The 16,021-nt window shown below is 50.8% G+C and overlaps 2 protein-coding genes across 4 annotated transcripts; both read left to right on the top strand.

Annotated features, from left to right (window-relative positions):
- The first annotated feature begins 1,858 nt into the window (after positions 1-1,858).
- Positions 1,859-4,975, top strand: MRPL20 (mitochondrial ribosomal protein L20). The gene is made up of 4 exons (XM_070385043.1): positions 1,859-2,018; positions 2,104-2,214; positions 2,885-2,962; positions 4,562-4,975. The coding sequence occupies exons 1-4, from the start codon at positions 1,932-1,934 to the stop codon at positions 4,733-4,735; spliced, it is 450 nt and encodes a 149-aa protein (XP_070241144.1). The 5' UTR covers positions 1,859-1,931; the 3' UTR covers positions 4,736-4,975.
- A 2,231-nt stretch (positions 4,976-7,206) lies between these two features.
- CCNL2 (cyclin L2) lies at positions 7,207-15,358 on the top strand. Of its 3 annotated transcripts, none has more exons than XM_070385041.1 (11): positions 7,213-7,535; positions 8,021-8,095; positions 8,375-8,484; positions 9,238-9,358; positions 10,301-10,365; positions 12,824-12,923; positions 13,105-13,209; positions 13,293-13,434; positions 13,919-14,030; positions 14,111-14,203; positions 14,352-15,358. In XM_070385041.1, exons 1-11 carry the CDS (start codon positions 7,251-7,253, stop codon positions 14,704-14,706), a joined length of 1,563 nt encoding a protein of 520 aa, XP_070241142.1. In that variant the 5' UTR covers positions 7,213-7,250; the 3' UTR covers positions 14,707-15,358. The 3 variants fall into 3 exon arrangements, with proteins under 3 accessions (XP_070241143.1, XP_070241142.1, XP_014338247.1); XM_014482761.2 differs by having other exon boundaries at positions 7,442-7,566; XM_070385042.1 differs by lacking the exons at positions 13,105-13,209; positions 13,293-13,434; positions 13,919-14,030; positions 14,111-14,203; positions 14,352-15,358 and having other exon boundaries at positions 7,207-7,535; positions 10,943-12,835.
- The last annotated feature ends 663 nt before the right edge of the window (positions 15,359-16,021 follow it).

Here is a 16,021-nt window from a genome sequence, read left to right as displayed (position 1 = left end):
GCAGAGTGTGATCCTGGACAGAGATAAAAGCGGTAAGAACTTTGGACAGAAATGAGTGTGGACTAGACAGCATTATTTTCTGGTAAATTTCCTGATTTTGATCATTGTGCTGTGATTTGTATGAGAATGTCTTTGTTCTTAGGAAACATACTGTGACGTATTTAGCTGTCTCCAACTTCCTCTTGAATGGACCAGAAGAAATCCCCACTAATGTTTTTATAAACAACTATAGAGAGAATGATTAAAAAATGGAGCAAATTAAACAACTGGTGCATTTGGGTAATGCATATTGAGGAGTTTTGGGGACTAGTCTTCCAACTTTTGTGTAAGTTAGAACCAGACATGAAACAATGGACTGGTTCCAAATTGGGAAAGGAGTACATGAGGCTGTATAGTGTCACCCTGCTTATTTAACTTAGATGCAGAGCACATCATGTGAAATGCAGGGCTGTATGAAGCACAAGCCAGAATCAAGATTGCCCAGAGAAATATCAATAACGTCAGATATGCAGATGACACCACCCTTATGGCAGAAAGCGAAGAGGAACTAAAGAGCCTCTTGATGAAAGTGAAAGAGGAGAGTGAAAAAGCTGGCTTAAAACTTAACATTCAGACAACAAAGATCATGTCATCTGGTCCTATTACTTCATGGCAAATAGATGGGGAAAAATGGAAACTGTGACAGAGTTCATTTTCTTGGGTTCCAAAATCACTGCAGATGGTGACTGCAGCCATGAAATTAAAAGACATTTGCACCTTGGAAGAAAAGCTATGACCAACCTAGACAGAACATTAAAAAGCAGAGACATTACTTTGCCGACAAAGGTCCATCCAGTCAAAGCTATGGTTTTTCCAGTAGTCATGTATGGATGTGAGAGTTGGACTATAAAGAAAGCTGAATGCTGAAGAATTGATGCTTTTGAACTGTGGTGTTGGAGAAGGCTCCTGAGAGTTCCTTGGACTGCAAGGAGATCCAACCAGTCCATCCTAAAGGAAATCAGTCCTGAATATTCATTGGAAGGGCTGATGATGCTGAAGCTGAAACTGCAATACTTTGGCCACCTGATGTGAAGAACTGACTCATTGGAAAAGACCCTAATGGTGGGAAAGATTGAAGGCAGGAGGAGAAGCGGACGACAGAGGAAGAGATGGTTGGATGGCATCACCTACTGGATGGACATGAGTTTGAGCAAGCTCTGGGAGTTGGTGATGGACAGGGAAGCCTGGCATGCTACAGTCCACGGTGTCACAAAGAGTCGGACACAACTGAGCGTCTGAACCGAACTCAAAACTACATTTAAATGAAAAGTTACTAATAAATTGCACACACCCACTTTGCCCCTCTTCACTATTTTCTGTAATAATGGTAATATAGTGGTTGTTGTTCAGTCGCTAAGTCGGGTCCAACTCTGTGACCCTCATGGACTGTAGCCCACCAGGCTCCTCTGTCCATGGGATTTCCCAGCAAGAATACTGGTGTGGGTTGCATTTCCTTCTCCAGGGGATCCTGCCTATCCAGGGAACAAACCGACGTCTCCTGCGTTGGCCTGTGGTAAAACAGTGACAAAATACACAGGATAAAACCTGTCATTCCAATCATTTGAAAGTGCGCAGCTCAGTGGCCCAATGGAGACTCTGGCCCCCTGTGAAAAGCAGAGCTGCTCGGGTCCGCAGAGGGAACCACTCTCTGCTACCCTGCTGCGGGAGCACCCCCCGGCCTCATCGGGGTGGCCCCCACCAGGGCCCCAACCCCTTCCTCCACCGCCGCGCCCCACAGCCTGAGCATGCGTACACCGGGTTGTCACTGCAGGCCCGAAGCGCACGCGCGACGGCCCGGACGTTCCCTTAAAGAGGGCGGAGTTGACCCGGAAGCTCTCGAGGGGTGTGGCGGCAGAGCAACGCACGCGTTGGTGAACGGCGGTGCAGGTGTCATGGTCTTTCTCAGTGCGCCGCTCTGGCTGCGGAACCGCATCACCGACCGCTACTGGAGGGTTCAGGAGGTGCTGAAGCACGCGCGGGTGAGTGTGCCGCGCGCCCCGCTCCCCTGGCCGGCCCGGCGTGCGTGGGCGCCGCCGACCGCCTCCTCTCTCGTTTCTTAACCAGCACTTCCGGGGGAGGAAGAATCGGTGCTACCGGCTGGCCGTCAGGGCTGTGACACGAGCGTTCGTGCGGTGCACGCGAGCCCGCAGTCTGAAGAAAAGGCACCTGCGGACGGTAAGCGCGGCCCTGTCGGCCTCACTCTGCCCTCTCGAGCCCGCGGCGCCCTGCTGCCGTGGGTGGCCCCGACCCGGCGAACCCTCCCGTGCACCCGTCCACTCGTAGCGCCTGGGGGCCGGCTGTGCAGGACGCTATGTGCGGGGGTCAGCGGTGCGCGCGGAGCCTGCTGAACACTGAGAGCTCCCGCGTCACCTACCCGCCCTCGCAGCTTCCCTGCAGTGCCTACCCCTCGATGCCCCTGGAGCGGATGCCCCTGTCCATGTAACCCCGGCCCTTCGTGGGCCCCCGCTTTCTCTCCTCCACGCTGCTCACCTCCCTGAAGCTTCTACCCGGGAGCGCGCCGTCCCTGCCTGGTAGCACCCGTCTCAGTGGCTGTCGTAATTCCCACATATGGATTCTTTCTACACCCGGAGCGGTGTCTGCCCCAGCATCTCCCGCTGATTTTTGTATTCCGGCTCGAATGTGCGAGATGTGAGCTTTACAGCTGGCATTTGGACAAAGGGCATCAGGCTTTGCTCACTGTTGTTTGCAGTGCAGCCTGAATAGGCCACTGACTTTTGCGTTTGCTTTTACAAAAACATTTTTTAGTTCAGTCAGAACCTTTGCTGGGAGGTGTGGACGTGACATACAGCTGGTTCTCAAACATTTCTACGTTTTCTCATTTCAGCTCTGGATTAATCGAATTACAGCTGCCTCCCAGGAACATGGTCTGAAATACCCAGCATTCATCCTCAATTTGATTAAGGTATGGTCGAGGATGTGGTTCTGCCGAGACATTAAACGTCTTTACAACCCGTTTAGTTTTCATGCTCTAGCAGGCTCCACCGTGAAGTGTTAGCAGCCTAACACGGTTTTCATTCTTTTTTTGGGGGGGCGGGGGGAGGGGTGTCTTTATTAATATTAGAAAAATCCAAGATTACAGAGGACTTGAGTTGGCATTGGGGCCCACTGCTTTCACTCTTGGGGTGGGGTTCTAGTGGGTTCACCTCACTTGCTTTCATTGCCCTGCTGGTAGCAGAATTAGTAATAGGGTGTGTGGTACCAAGACATAATCATGCTGTTTCCCCATCAAGAATGAAAAACAGAAAAACTTTGCTTTGAAGTTTAATTTCAAGTTTTTCATGTTGAATAAATTATGACAAGGTGGCAGATCAAGTTGAAACATAATTAAGTGGAGCGAAACATTGGAATGTTAGAGTAAGCAAGTGTCAGAACATCTCACTCACTCGCATCTAGACAGTATGCCATTTCCTCTGCTTTTTTGGCTGCACTCTATGACATATGGAACTTCCCCCCAGCCAGGATTCAATTCCTCCCCCCAGCCAGGATTCAATTCCTAACCCTAACCAGGGATGAAACTGAACCCTCTGCAGTGAAAGTGCAGAGACTTAACCACTGGATCACCAGGAAGTCTGTCCCTACTCCCTCTGCTTTCTTATGAGTTAAATTTTTTCTTAAAAAGCTCGGGGAGTAGGTGAGTTGGTGCTGTGTTTCTTCCTGTGCCAGGTGGGCCTAGCACTTTACAGAGATCCTCAGCGCAAGTGTAGGTGTGACACTTCCATTTTACTCATGGGGAACTGGCTCAGAAAGGAGAGGGACTTTGCACAGGGGTCCTAGGTAGGAGTCACTCCTGCACAGCTGCATTTAATGTCACAAGACCACCCCCCTTTTTTTCCTGCACCTCAGACTCACAGGCACTGTCCATTGGTTTTCTATTATCTTACTCAACAGATGACTTTGTCTCTCTTATGGAAATTAGGAATGCCCAGTTTTATTTCTGGCTGTGCTTGGTCTTTGTTGTTGCATGTGGGCTCTCTCTAGTCGTGGTGAACAGGGTCTAGTCTCTAGCTGTGGCACGTGGGCTTCTCATTGCAGTGGCTTCTTTTGTAGGGCAGGGGCAGTAGGCCAACACAGGCTTAGTTGCTCCACTGCATGTGGGATCTCCCCAGATTAGGGATCGAACCCATGTCTTCTGCATTGGCAGGCAGATTCTTCACACCACTGAGCCACCTGGGAAGCCCAGAATGCCCAGTTTTGGTCCTTGTTCTTCTGTGCCTCGCATACCTTTTCCATGTGTCGCTTTTCACCATTTATACAATGGGAATTGTGGTTTCCTCCTCCCACCTTTCTTAAAGGGATAACTTAGGCCAGGAATCTGGCATTGGGAGCTGCGCCCTTCCCTTCTACTCATTTGTCCTACTTGGACAAGACTCACAATGCCCTTTCCCCAACTGGTGCTCAAGCAGTATGTGTTGGTGACTGAAATCACAGGGTGATCAGCTGCATTCAGTCGTTTCATGTTTCACTGAAATGCTAAAATACTTAACTATGATTTTCTTCCCAGTGCCAGGTGGAGCTCAACAGGAAAGTACTTGCAGATCTAGCCATCTATGAACCAAAGACTTTTAAATCTTTGGCTGCTTTGTCCAAAAGAAGGCGAGAAGAAGGATTTGTTGCTGCCTTGGGGGATGGGAAGGAGCCTGAAGGAATTTTTTCCAGGGTGGCACAGCACCACTGAGGGGGATGCTGATACCAACGGCCCTTTGAGCATCCCCCTGTGATGATAATACTAAAATAGGGACTACAAGTTACTTGTCAACAGTTGTAGGTTTGACTTGCATTTGTGTTAATTTACATGTCAGTTACAAGCCCAAGAGAAAAGGACTTGTCTTGCCTCATTGGCACAGGTTCAGAAATCTCACATGGATTGTGTAAAGTATGTATTGTGTAAATAAAGTTTCTGTGGTGTTTGAGTTAACTTCTTTGGTATCAACAGACGCTTTGGGTGGGCCCTGACTGGGTGTTGATGCTACCAGGATGAGGCTTCCCCTGGGAACCTTAGATTCTCCTGAAGGCTGGGGGTGTGCACCAGGCCTGACCCTGGCCTTGCTATAGTGCCCCCCAACCCCATTTTGGTTTCCAGTAGGGACTCCTGGCTCAACTCTTCAGCCATTGAGCAGCAGCTGGTTTCCCTCGCTGTAGACCAGCAGTGGCAGCAGGCAGGGTGGTTCTCCTGATCCCAGGCTCACCTTAGGCTCCACAGGTGGAGTGACCATCAGATCACCTGGGGAGCCTTAATGTAAGGGTTCTGGTCTCTCACCCAAATACTTGACTTCATTAGTTCCAGAATCAAGCCAGAAATCTCTGCTGATGGAGGCTGCTTCACAGGTCAGCCCTGTCCACCTCTTTTGACCACAGCCATGCAGAGGTGTCTCCCCTCATGCTTAGTAACAGGGCCTTCCTCTGGTCCTCTGTGGGAGCCTCATCTGCTGAGCCCTCTAGCTCTGGCCTGTCACTGGGTCTCTAGTCAGCCCCACCACTCCCTGACAACTCTCACCAAAACCATCTCCTAGTCCCCCAATCTAGGGACACTGTCAGCCCTGGGTGACATACACCCCACCTCAGGCTCACTACCTTCCAGGACTCTGACCTCACCCTCACACCCTCTGCTCTAGGAGAGCTCTTCAGGGCCACTATAGTAGTCGCTGTCTGCGGACTCCTATGCTTACCGCCCTCACCCCAAAACTCCCACACTGGGTCCTGTGTAACACCATCCTTTGCCAGCCAACCCTTGGAAGCCAGTCCTTCCTCAGACACACCCACCTCCAACTCAATAAGGGGCCAATCAAATCCTGGCCACCCATTGCCTAGCAACCTTTACAGTCTGCCCACTTCCCTCCATCCTCATGTGGGCAAGTATCTCTTACGGCTGCAATTACTGCACTGGCTTCCTAACAGGAAGCCTCCTCTAGCCCTAGTTATATTCAGTGATGGCCACTAGACTAAGCACTGTAAGGCAGAGAGCTGAGTCCTGTTCTGCCACACAGTATGCGGTGCCTGACTCCATACCTCGTCAGTGAACAGCTCTTGTTGAAAGACAACAGGGTGGAGGATACAGGGAGCTCTCTGGCGTGGGGACGATGTTCTGTGTAACAGGCACTGTTATGGAGGAGCTGCCTTTGTTCATCTTGATAAAGGAAGGCAGACAACTGTGGGCTGTTCTGGCACACATACCCGCACCACCACCACCACCGCCCACCAGAAGCTGGCAGTCACTAATCCTAGAGCGCCTGGTGCAACCAATGAGAAATGGAGGGTCAAACCCCCGGACGGCTCCCCGCTGTTGGTAAGACAAAAGTCCAAGCCCTTCCCGTGCTGCCCGCGCCCTCCCACCCCCGCATCGCAGCCTGGCTCTTCTGCCAGCCTCGGGGGAACTCATGCTTCATGCCTCTTTGCAGTTGCTGTGCTTTGTAGGAACATCGAATTAAACGTTTCCAGCTACCATCTCTCTTCTCTCTAGACTCAATTCTGAAGGCGAGATCTTTGGGAGTCTGGCGTTAATACCTGTACTCCAAAACCTCTACTCAGTAAACACCGTGCCGACGGCCACAAATTAACCAGGGAAACAGCATCCCGTGGCTGCTGGGCGCGGGCTGGGAAAACTTATCACGCATGCGCCCATCCTTTAGGGTCGGAGGCCTCGGAGACGTCTGACAGCTCCACTCAAGCCCGGACCACCCGCCCGAAAGACGCAAGGAGAGCTGCCTCCCACCCCCGCCCCGCGGGCCTTCGCGGCAAGGGGCGTCTCGCCTGGCTCCGCTTATCAGGGGCTGCCCTCGGGCCCCTTCAGCCTCCCTCGGCACCCGCTTGACCCCTAGGAAGCCTGGGGCTGCGGTGGGAACTTCGCGAGCTCCCGGGTCTCTGCGCGGATCCTAAGACACGCCCGAACGGTTAGACCTGGAAAGTCGCCGGGAGCCGGCCCCTGCGACTACTTCCGGGTCGGGATCGAGACGACGGTCTCGCCAGGGCGCCGCAGGGCCTACTGGGTAACGAGCCCCTTCCCCTACCCGCGCTGACTTGCGTCGTCGGTATCGCCGCTGACGGACAGGCATCAGAGCCAATCGGGACAAGGGAACCCCGAGCCGCGCGCCAGTCGAACCAATGGCACGCGGCGGGGCGGGGCGGTCGCGGTCGTAGAGCGTCGGGAGGAGCCGCCCTGCCGGGAAGGAGCCAGAGAGAGTCGGCGGCACAAAATGGCGGCTGCGGCCGGGGCCGGGGCTCCAGGGTCGACGGCCTCCGCGGTACCGGCTGGCACGCCGGGCTCCGGAGGCACAGCCCCCGCGTCACAGGGGGTGTTGATCGGGGACCGGCTGTACTCCGGGGTGCTCATCACTTTGGAGAACTGCCTTCTGCCCGACGACAAGCTCCGCTTCACGCCGTCCATGTCGAGTGGCCTCGACACCGACACGGAAACCGACCTCCGCGTGGTGGGCTGCGAGCTCATCCAGGCGGCCGGCATCCTGCTCCGCCTGCCGCAGGTGAGGGAGCTGCCGCGAGCCTCGGGCCGAGGTAACCGCCGCGCCCGCTGCGGGAAGGTTCCCAGGCCCTTTGTTGGCGGAGGGGCCGGAATCGGACCCGGAGCTTGCTTCTTGTGTCTGCCCGGAATCCGGGCCCAGCAATGACCCCCTACCCGGATCCCAACCCCACTCCTTACTGACGTCTGGTACCCTGCTCGGATCACTCTCCTTATTCCCACCGAGAACTCAGCCCCCACCCCGTTCCGTGTCCCCGCCCGGGACCTGGACCCAGCGCCTACCCAAGGCCGGAGCGCCCCTGCAGCGCCCCTGCTGCAGCCCACCAGAGGTGATAAAGGAGGCGAGGTAGCGGGATGCGAAGAACCTTTGTGGATGCAGAAAACGTTTTAGGTTCTGGTTCTTTATCAGGAGTTTCGCGAAACCCAGTGGTTTTATTTGAGACCCTTGAAGTGGGCAACTGAAAAGGATGGAATCCTTCTCTTGTGCAGGTGGCCATGGCTACCGGGCAGGTGTTGTTCCAGCGGTTTTTCTACACTAAGTCCTTTGTGAAGCATTCCATGGAGGTGAGATTTCCCGTCTTTCTTCCCCACAGAAACGTGTTGACAGGAAACCTGGGTTTGTGGTGTTGCCGATCGCTCAGAGGAAGGAGTACTGGTCTTGGCAATTGTAGTGCTCGCTGTATTTGGGGCGGGGTGTGTTTGTTGGGAAGCTCCCTGCTATAGAGGGGTCTCTCCCAAGTGGCCTTTTTCTCCGGGTGTATCTCCTCTGCTCTTAACCGCCTTTCTTCAGCTGTTGGAGACTGGTCCTTGGAACGAACCTCTGTCCCGTCGCTTACATTTCAGCACGTGTCAATGGCCTGTGTTCACCTGGCCTCCAAGATAGAAGAGGCTCCAAGGCGAATACGGGACGTCATCAACGTGTTTCATCGCCTTCGACAACTGCGAGAGAAAAAGTGAGTCCATCAGCGCTGTCATAGACATCCGCCTCCGTGTTTTCTCAGTTATTGTTACACTAGTTTCTGGGACAAAATTTAGGGTGTGGGGTTTTACACTTGTGCCCAGAAGGAGGCCTGGCAGCTGGGAGGTACCCTTCAGATACTGTTAATCAGTGAAGGAACCACTGTCGGCAGGAAGGGGACTGTGGCTATTGTCCAGCTGACATCGGTTTCCTGGTTGCCCAAGAGGCTGTTTGGTCAGCCTGGATGCTCTGGAGCTGGTTCTAAACCTCAGCACTGTTTTCATTTTGGGCTGGATGAGTCTTTGTTGTGGGTACTTTCCTGTGTATTGTAGGGTATTTAGAAGCATCCTTGGCTCAGGCTTTCCAGTGCTCCAGGTAATGGAGGTCCTTTGTGAAACAGTTTTGGCTGTTTAAGCATCGTGCTTCTGTGGGTTCTTTCGATTTCCATTCATCCACAGTGCATCTGCTTATGTCTTGAGCCCAAAAAAGGATGTCCAGTCTTTGTGCGATGAGATGGTGAGACCCTCCAGTCTTCAGTCCACGTTTATTGTCTGTAAGGAAAACAGGGAGAGGGTTATTGAGGCATAAGTAGGTTAGCATGGGGTTTGAGGAAGACTTCGTGGTTTTGTTAAAGGAAGTGAACTTCCTGACTCCATCTGTGTTGTGTGTATGGTAGATTGTCACTGTGGGATTTGATAGACTCTGTTTTGTTTGACTCTTATGCAGATTGTGTGTTTTGTCTTTGTAGAAAACCTGTGCCTCTCCTCTTGGATCAAGATTACGTTAACTTAAAGAATCAAATTATAAAGGCGGAAAGGCGAGTTCTCAAGGAGCTGGGTTTCTGCGTCCACGTGAAGCACCCTCACAAGGTGGGTATGAGGCCCAGTTGCCATGTGAGCCCACTAAAGTGACTGCTGCATTCCCACCCAGATTGGGAACCCCAAAGGATTAAATGTGTCCCTGATTTGGTTTTCCAGTTTATACGTGTACTCTGAAAGATAACCGTTTTGTCATCAGTCTTCTCGTATTATGTTAATTTTAATAGTATATTTTTAAGAGGTGGAAGTTATCTCTCTTAAGTTTGAGCTTTCAGAAATAGTGATAAGAACTTGTAAGAATGAAATTTGTCAGTTTACTGTTTCTTTGTCAACAGCTGATTTTCTAAAGCTGCTTAAGTAATAACTTTATTTTCTTTTATGGGGGAATTGGAAGAATTCTGAACTGTTTATTTGGAAGTGAAGGAAGACAGTTTTACAGCGTGTATCAGTTGAGCATATGATAGCACACATATCTTCCGTGTTCCCTTCAAACGCAGAGTGCTGTTTTCCTCTCTCTATGTCCCCTTTTTATTGGGGGTTTCCTCATAGCTTCTTTCTCACTTGTGTGACTTTCTGGCATTAATTGAGAATCTTGGTAAATTACTCACCATAGATTTAAGACCTTTTTCTTCATTTGCTGAAAGTATTCTCATGCCATGCCTTGTATAAGTTAGCGGCTGGGGTACAGAAACGTTCCAGGCAGGCTACTCTCACTCGTGGAGAATGTGTCGAAGATGAGAATGAGCCTGAGCCCCAGCCGCGAGCAGCTCAGCGCAGCTAGGTCCTCCCGTGCTTCCCTGGTGCCTGGCTCAAAAGCAGGGAGCACGCACGTCAGCAAAAACTCCCCTCCAGCTGAACTGTGCACCGGGCGTGTGACGGGAGCCAGCCCTGGGATCTAGCACGAGGCTCTTGTTTGCTGCATGGACACCCTCAATATCTGAATTCTGGGTTCTCAAGGTTCTCGGTAATAACTGCCTAACCCGTATCTTCCAGATAATCGTTATGTACCTTCAGGTGTTAGAGTGTGAGCGTAACCAACACCTGGTCCAGACTTCATGGTGAGTTGACCTTCCTTGTTGTATGAGACCAGGCAGGGCAGTGCAGGAGTATGTTGATTTGAGGCACCTGGGCAGTGGGTAGTCGGTCCCATGACTTGGTTGTGGGCTGGAATTGTCCAAGTGCCCAGTGTTCCTGCCATGTAAATCCAACCAGATTCCCAAAATATCAGGCACTGGTGGAACGGTAAGGTGACCCTTCCCCCTCCAACCCCCCAGGAGAGCAGTCAGCGGGCTTCCCTTTGGGGGCTGTTGACTAGGCATGTTGGGATCTTTTCCACAGCTGGCAGTGTGGACTTAGTGGTTTTATATCTAACGTGAACTTGCTTCTCACTGCCTCAATTAAGCAAATCGTATGGGAGGAACGGGGTGTAAGGCCTTCCTACAATTTGGGGACTGATTTTTAACAATATGCTAATATACTAGAAGTGAAGCCTGAAGTAACGGTTCAGTGCTGGGTGCTTTCCCATAGAGTTAGGTCTGTAAGGGTCATGTTTTTGCTGCCTGAATTGTCTGGTGCTGTGCTGTGCTAATGGAGAACCTATTTTGACTTTTCTTTTCTGTACTCTTTCAATCAAAGGGTAGCCTCTGAGGGTAAGTGACTAAGACTTCTCCTCTCCTGTCCAAGCGCTTCGGTGCGGGGACAGCGGCCGTCCTCAGCCAACCCCGTGCAGGCTCTCCACCGAAGGCTGGCTCTAGATGGTGGTATGCGCACGATAGTCTAGTGCTGGCCCACTGCTGCTGTGGTTCTCTGACGGTTGTGCTTCTTGTTAATCCTGTCGTGCTTGGTAATTGTATTGATTAGAGTTGATAACTGTCTTGACTTGAATTTTGTCCATTTGAAACTGCTCTACCTGTGCAATAAAGATGCAGTACCTTTCTCTTAAAAAAAAAGCAAACTAGGGGATGCTGTGAAAACTGGCTGGTGGGAGTTGAGACTGTAGTGTGGGTGGTGGTATTTATTTCTGGAAGTCCTGAAGTTGCTCTTTTCAGCAGCTAAGGGTTGACACATTTTTGTAAAAGGTGTGCATCTTTAAATCATTCCATGGACACTGTTTATATTGTAACTTATTTTAAAAATAGTAACTTTAAATATATGTTTTGAGGACTTTTTTTTAAAGGACATAAAAGTTAATGGTTTAATAATGTTACAACTGAGTACTAAATGTTTTTTTCATTAGAACCAAAATAGTTACTGATGGTTGTATTTATTAAATGTTTGTTTACTTGCAACTCTCGGGACATACGGCCTTGGCTCCATCACACGAGGTTTTTTTGGTCCCTTCTGGGTACCTGGAGCGGGATCTTAAGAGCCAGGTGCTCCTAGTGGGCAGATGTAGAATTTATCACTGAGAAAGCTCTCCATGGGTTCGTAGGTCACCTTCTCCAGGATTTGGGGCAGAGATAACCAGGGTGGGGGGTGCATCAGTTAGGCCCCAGCATGACTTGGCTGCCCCTTGTGGGTGTAGCCTGCTATCATTGGGGTATGTTAGAAGCAATGAATGTATGACCTGTTCAACTGTTCTCTTGTGCAATGAATCTCTGCAATATTTTCTGTTTTCTTGTGTTTTTGCAATATTGATAAAATTAATGTGAGGTTTGACTTTTGGTCTTTTAAATCTTAGAAAAACGTATCTAAATGAAATTGCTGAAAATGTAGCCAGCATTAGAATTCTAACCTTTTAAGAAATGCAAATGTTTTGTATTTTTATATCTTCTAATATGATAGCTGTTAAAAATGTACTGACTGTGATGAAACTTGTAGTATTTTGTTGCTTTTATCTGATTTTATGAATGTTCATTTTAAGACTCCTTATTGAAATGGGACAATTTGGAAACGGTTCTTTGATAAGCCTGAGAAGAGGATTTCCCTTTGGGCACTGAGCCCTCTGCATGATGTTCCCATGCACCCAAGGGAGTTTTTCCCCCTTGTCAAGTGGACTCCCGTGTGGAAGAAGCCACGCTGCGAGCACCTCTTCCAGGAAAAGGAGCGCAAGAGGACGACTTGTCTCAGAAAGGCCCTCGCAGGCTTTGTGCTCAGCCCGTTCATTTGAGTTTGCATGTTTCTCTGCACTGTGGATCTTGAGCATTTAAATGTTCTTAATCAAATATGTCGAGCTGCCACAGTAGACGTCTTTCTGAGGCACTGCGTTTTGCATGAGAGCAGGCCAAAGGTTGAGAGGGAAAAGTAAAGTTAAAGTTGGTTCTCTTTCATAGCAACATGTACTCTCTGACATTCAGCCAGCTTTAAAAGATTTCAGTAGTTTCCCTATCTTCCTATCCTGTATTCAGAAAAAGCAGCTGGGACGTTTCTCCATGAACTTGTGAGAATCACAGGACTGTCTAGATCTTAAGTCCTGGCCGTAGACTAGTTAGTGGAGTAGTGACTTGACCTCGACAGTGCAGACGGGTGTCATGTGCGTGCCCAGGGGTTTCAGTTCTTGCTGTGTTTGGTTTTCAGGAACTACATGAATGACAGCCTTCGCACAGATGTTTTTGTGAGGTTCCAGCCTGAGAGCATTGCCTGTGCCTGCATCTATCTTGCTGCCCGGACGCTGGAGGTCAGTGCAGGGCCACCTGGGGAGTCACCAACCCCAGTAAACTGTGTGCTATGCTTCAAGTTATGTTTACTGGCATCAGTAAAAAGCCTACTTGTTGGTGACCATCAGGCTTGTTTTTATTTCCCTGAGAATCTTGTTGGCTATGAAGAATGGTTAATGATAATGGCCTCTGTGTTTACAGATCCCTTTACCCAATCGTCCCCATTGGTTTCTTTTGTTTGGAGCAACTGAAGAAGAAATTCAAGAAATCTGCTTAAAAATCCTGCAGCTGTATACTCGGAAAAAGGTTCTGTGTCTTTTCATGTAACGTGTGCACCTGTTTTTTGACTGGAAGCATCTGGTCTGAATCATGCACTCTGGCTTTTCTAGGTTGATCTGACTCACCTGGAGAGTGAAGTGGAGAAGCGCAGGCACGCCCTCGATGAGGCAAAGGCACAGGCCAAGGGCCTGCTGCCCGGCAGCACCCAGGTGCTGGACAGTGCATCGCGGTTCTCGCCTGCCCCCAAACCTGGTAAGCGTCTCCTCCCAGGGGTGGCCCTCCCACCCTGAGTTCTCTTGGATCACATCTGCAGCTAGTCTGAGCACTCCTGAGGGCTCCAGAGTCCCCAGCAAACAAGAGGCAATCTTTGAAGTAAGAACGGAACGCCTATGAAGTCTGTTCTTGTGTTTTCATTAGTAAGGGGTATGGACAGGCTCCTGAAATGGCTCTCATTACCCAACTCACCCAAGTAGTTTGCCTTGATGAAAGTCTCATAAATCTGGAGGAGTAGATCCTGTTGTCAGATCCTAGAGTTAAGCATGATGCCTGTCCCCAGTCCCGGAGGCCTGGCGAGTGAGACAGGTGGTCTTCCTGCATCTTGAAGTCCTGAAGTGGGCTGGGAGCCAGAAGTCAGAGTTGGCAGCAGCAGTCCCTTGGGAGTGGCCTCACCTTGCTCGGCATTCCTGTTTCTCACCAGAGCAGTTGTTGAGTTGTAACTTCTTGTGATTGATTCTAGTGGAATCCCCCAAAGAAGGCAAAGGAAACAAGCCTTCCCCACTCTCCGTGAAGAACACCAAAAGGAAAGTGGAGGGTGTGAAGAAAACCAAGGCGGACAGTCCGGTGAACGGGTGAGTAGCCACGTGCCCAGATGGTACTGGGGTCGGCTAGAGAGACTTGAGGTCTTAACTATTCTCTGCCCTATTCTCAGCTTGCCGAAGGGGCAGGGGAGTCGAAGTCGGAGCGGGAGTCACGAGCAGAGCTACTCAAGGTCCCCGTCACGTTCCGCGTCCCCTAAGAGAAGGTGTGTGCTGCTTGGGTGCACGGGGCTGCAGCAGGCACCGGGATGTTTCCTGGGGAAGCGGTGTGGCCTTTCCTTGGGGACAGTTGCTCCTGACTCTCAAGTGGTCAGGATGGGTGGTTACCCACCTGCCTGGTGGTCTCCTTCACAGGAAAAGTGACAGTGGCTCCACATCTGGTGGGTCCAAGTCACAGAGCCGCTCTCGGAGCCGGAGTGACTCCCCACCACGTCAGGCCCACCGGGGCGCCCCCTACAAAGGCTCCAAGGTGCGGAGCTACCGAAGATCCAAGGACTGCAAGTACTCTACCCAGAAGCCACACAAGTCCCGGAGCCGGAGCTCCTCCCGCTCTCGGAGCCGCTCACGGGAGCGGGCAGATACTTCTGGAAAATACAAGAAAAAAAGTCATTACTATAGAGAACAGCGACGGGAGCGTTCTCGGTCTTATGAGCGAACGGGCCATCGCTATGAGCGGGACCACCCTGGGCACAGCAGGCACCGAAGGTGAGGGGTGGGGTCCCCGCAGGACTGTGCTTTGGCCCTTGATGTGGACACCTCAGCTGCTGGCCCTGGGGCGTGACTCTTTCTGGATATAGTTGTTGACTCTGGATAGTGTGATGAATTTGGAGATGGCATGGAGAGGCTGGCAAGGTGCCCATTCGTCTGGCCCAGGCCCAGCCCCCAGCTCTTGCCCAGCGCCTCAGCAGCAGCCCCGCTAGATGCAAAGGCGGGGCACGTGTCCCAGCAGCGGGGTTTGGTGCTACGACAGGCTGTCTGTTCACCCCCGAACCCATACTTAATTACGTCAAACCAAGAAAATGACTTTTCGAACCTTTGCCTATATTAGGTTATACTATGTATGTATTTTGCAGTGTTTCATGATGAGAAAATGGCCTTAATAGCCCCTTACTCTGTCCACGTTGTAAATAAACGTGTTTAATACGAGTTAAAGCTATATATGAAAACTGAGAACTTGAACTGTCAGCTTAAAACGTGTAGAGAATTCTGATTTTTAAAATGTGAAGGTAGATCTGTGTTGAAAGTCGTATATTTTTATCTGTGTGATGCTGAGTGCAGGCCACCAGCTTCTAGAGAAGTTTCCTATATATGCATTTTACGTTATTAAATAAACAATTCTCTCTACTCAGGACATTTGGAAAGTTAAAGGGCTTGTCGTTTGTCATTCTCATTGTTTGCTCCCCTGCACAGCCTGCAGCACCGATCTAGCAATGTGTCTGCACTCCCCTCTCTGATCTCATTACTGTGTTGGGTTTTGTACTGAATTCTGAGCATCTGCTCCTCTCTGAGGGCTTGTGAGGCTCTGAACTGTCTGCTACCAGCATGGTAAATGGAGGGTTTGCAAAGGACAAAGAGCATCACCCTAGAGGGGTCCTCTGTGGGAGTGGGTGAGGACAGCTCGGTGGTGCCAGTGAGCAGGGTGGGTCAGGGCTGTCTCCAAGTGCTGTGTGCACTCTGTGCAGATCAGAGGCACTTGGGGGCGTGTCTATGCCCTGTGTTGGCTCTCTCCAGACCAGCACTTCTTCATGGGTGGAAGGCACACCCTTCCTGGTGCCAGTGGCCTGGAGAAAGGTGCCTGAAGTCAGTACAGCCAAGGTATGAAAGCAGCAAGGTCAGCATCCAGGGTCCAGGTGGCTCACTCTTAGAACCAAACCATAAAAGCCTGTGGAGGCTGAGAGATAGGCTCCTGGATGGGTTTAGAGACCTTTCAACCTGGGAACCAGAAGCTGCCCCTCAGGTTGAAGGGTACATCCTCTGGAGACTCAGTTATAGAGCTGGGCCCAGATCCTGCAGTTTTGCCCTCC

Source organism: Bos mutus, chromosome 16, assembly GCF_027580195.1.
Source record: "Bos mutus isolate GX-2022 chromosome 16, NWIPB_WYAK_1.1, whole genome shotgun sequence".
In the NCBI taxonomy this organism is placed as follows: Eukaryota; Metazoa; Chordata; class Mammalia; order Artiodactyla; family Bovidae; genus Bos; species Bos mutus.
Note: the sequence above shows the minus strand (reverse complement) of the source record. Positions and strands in the feature narration are given on the sequence as shown.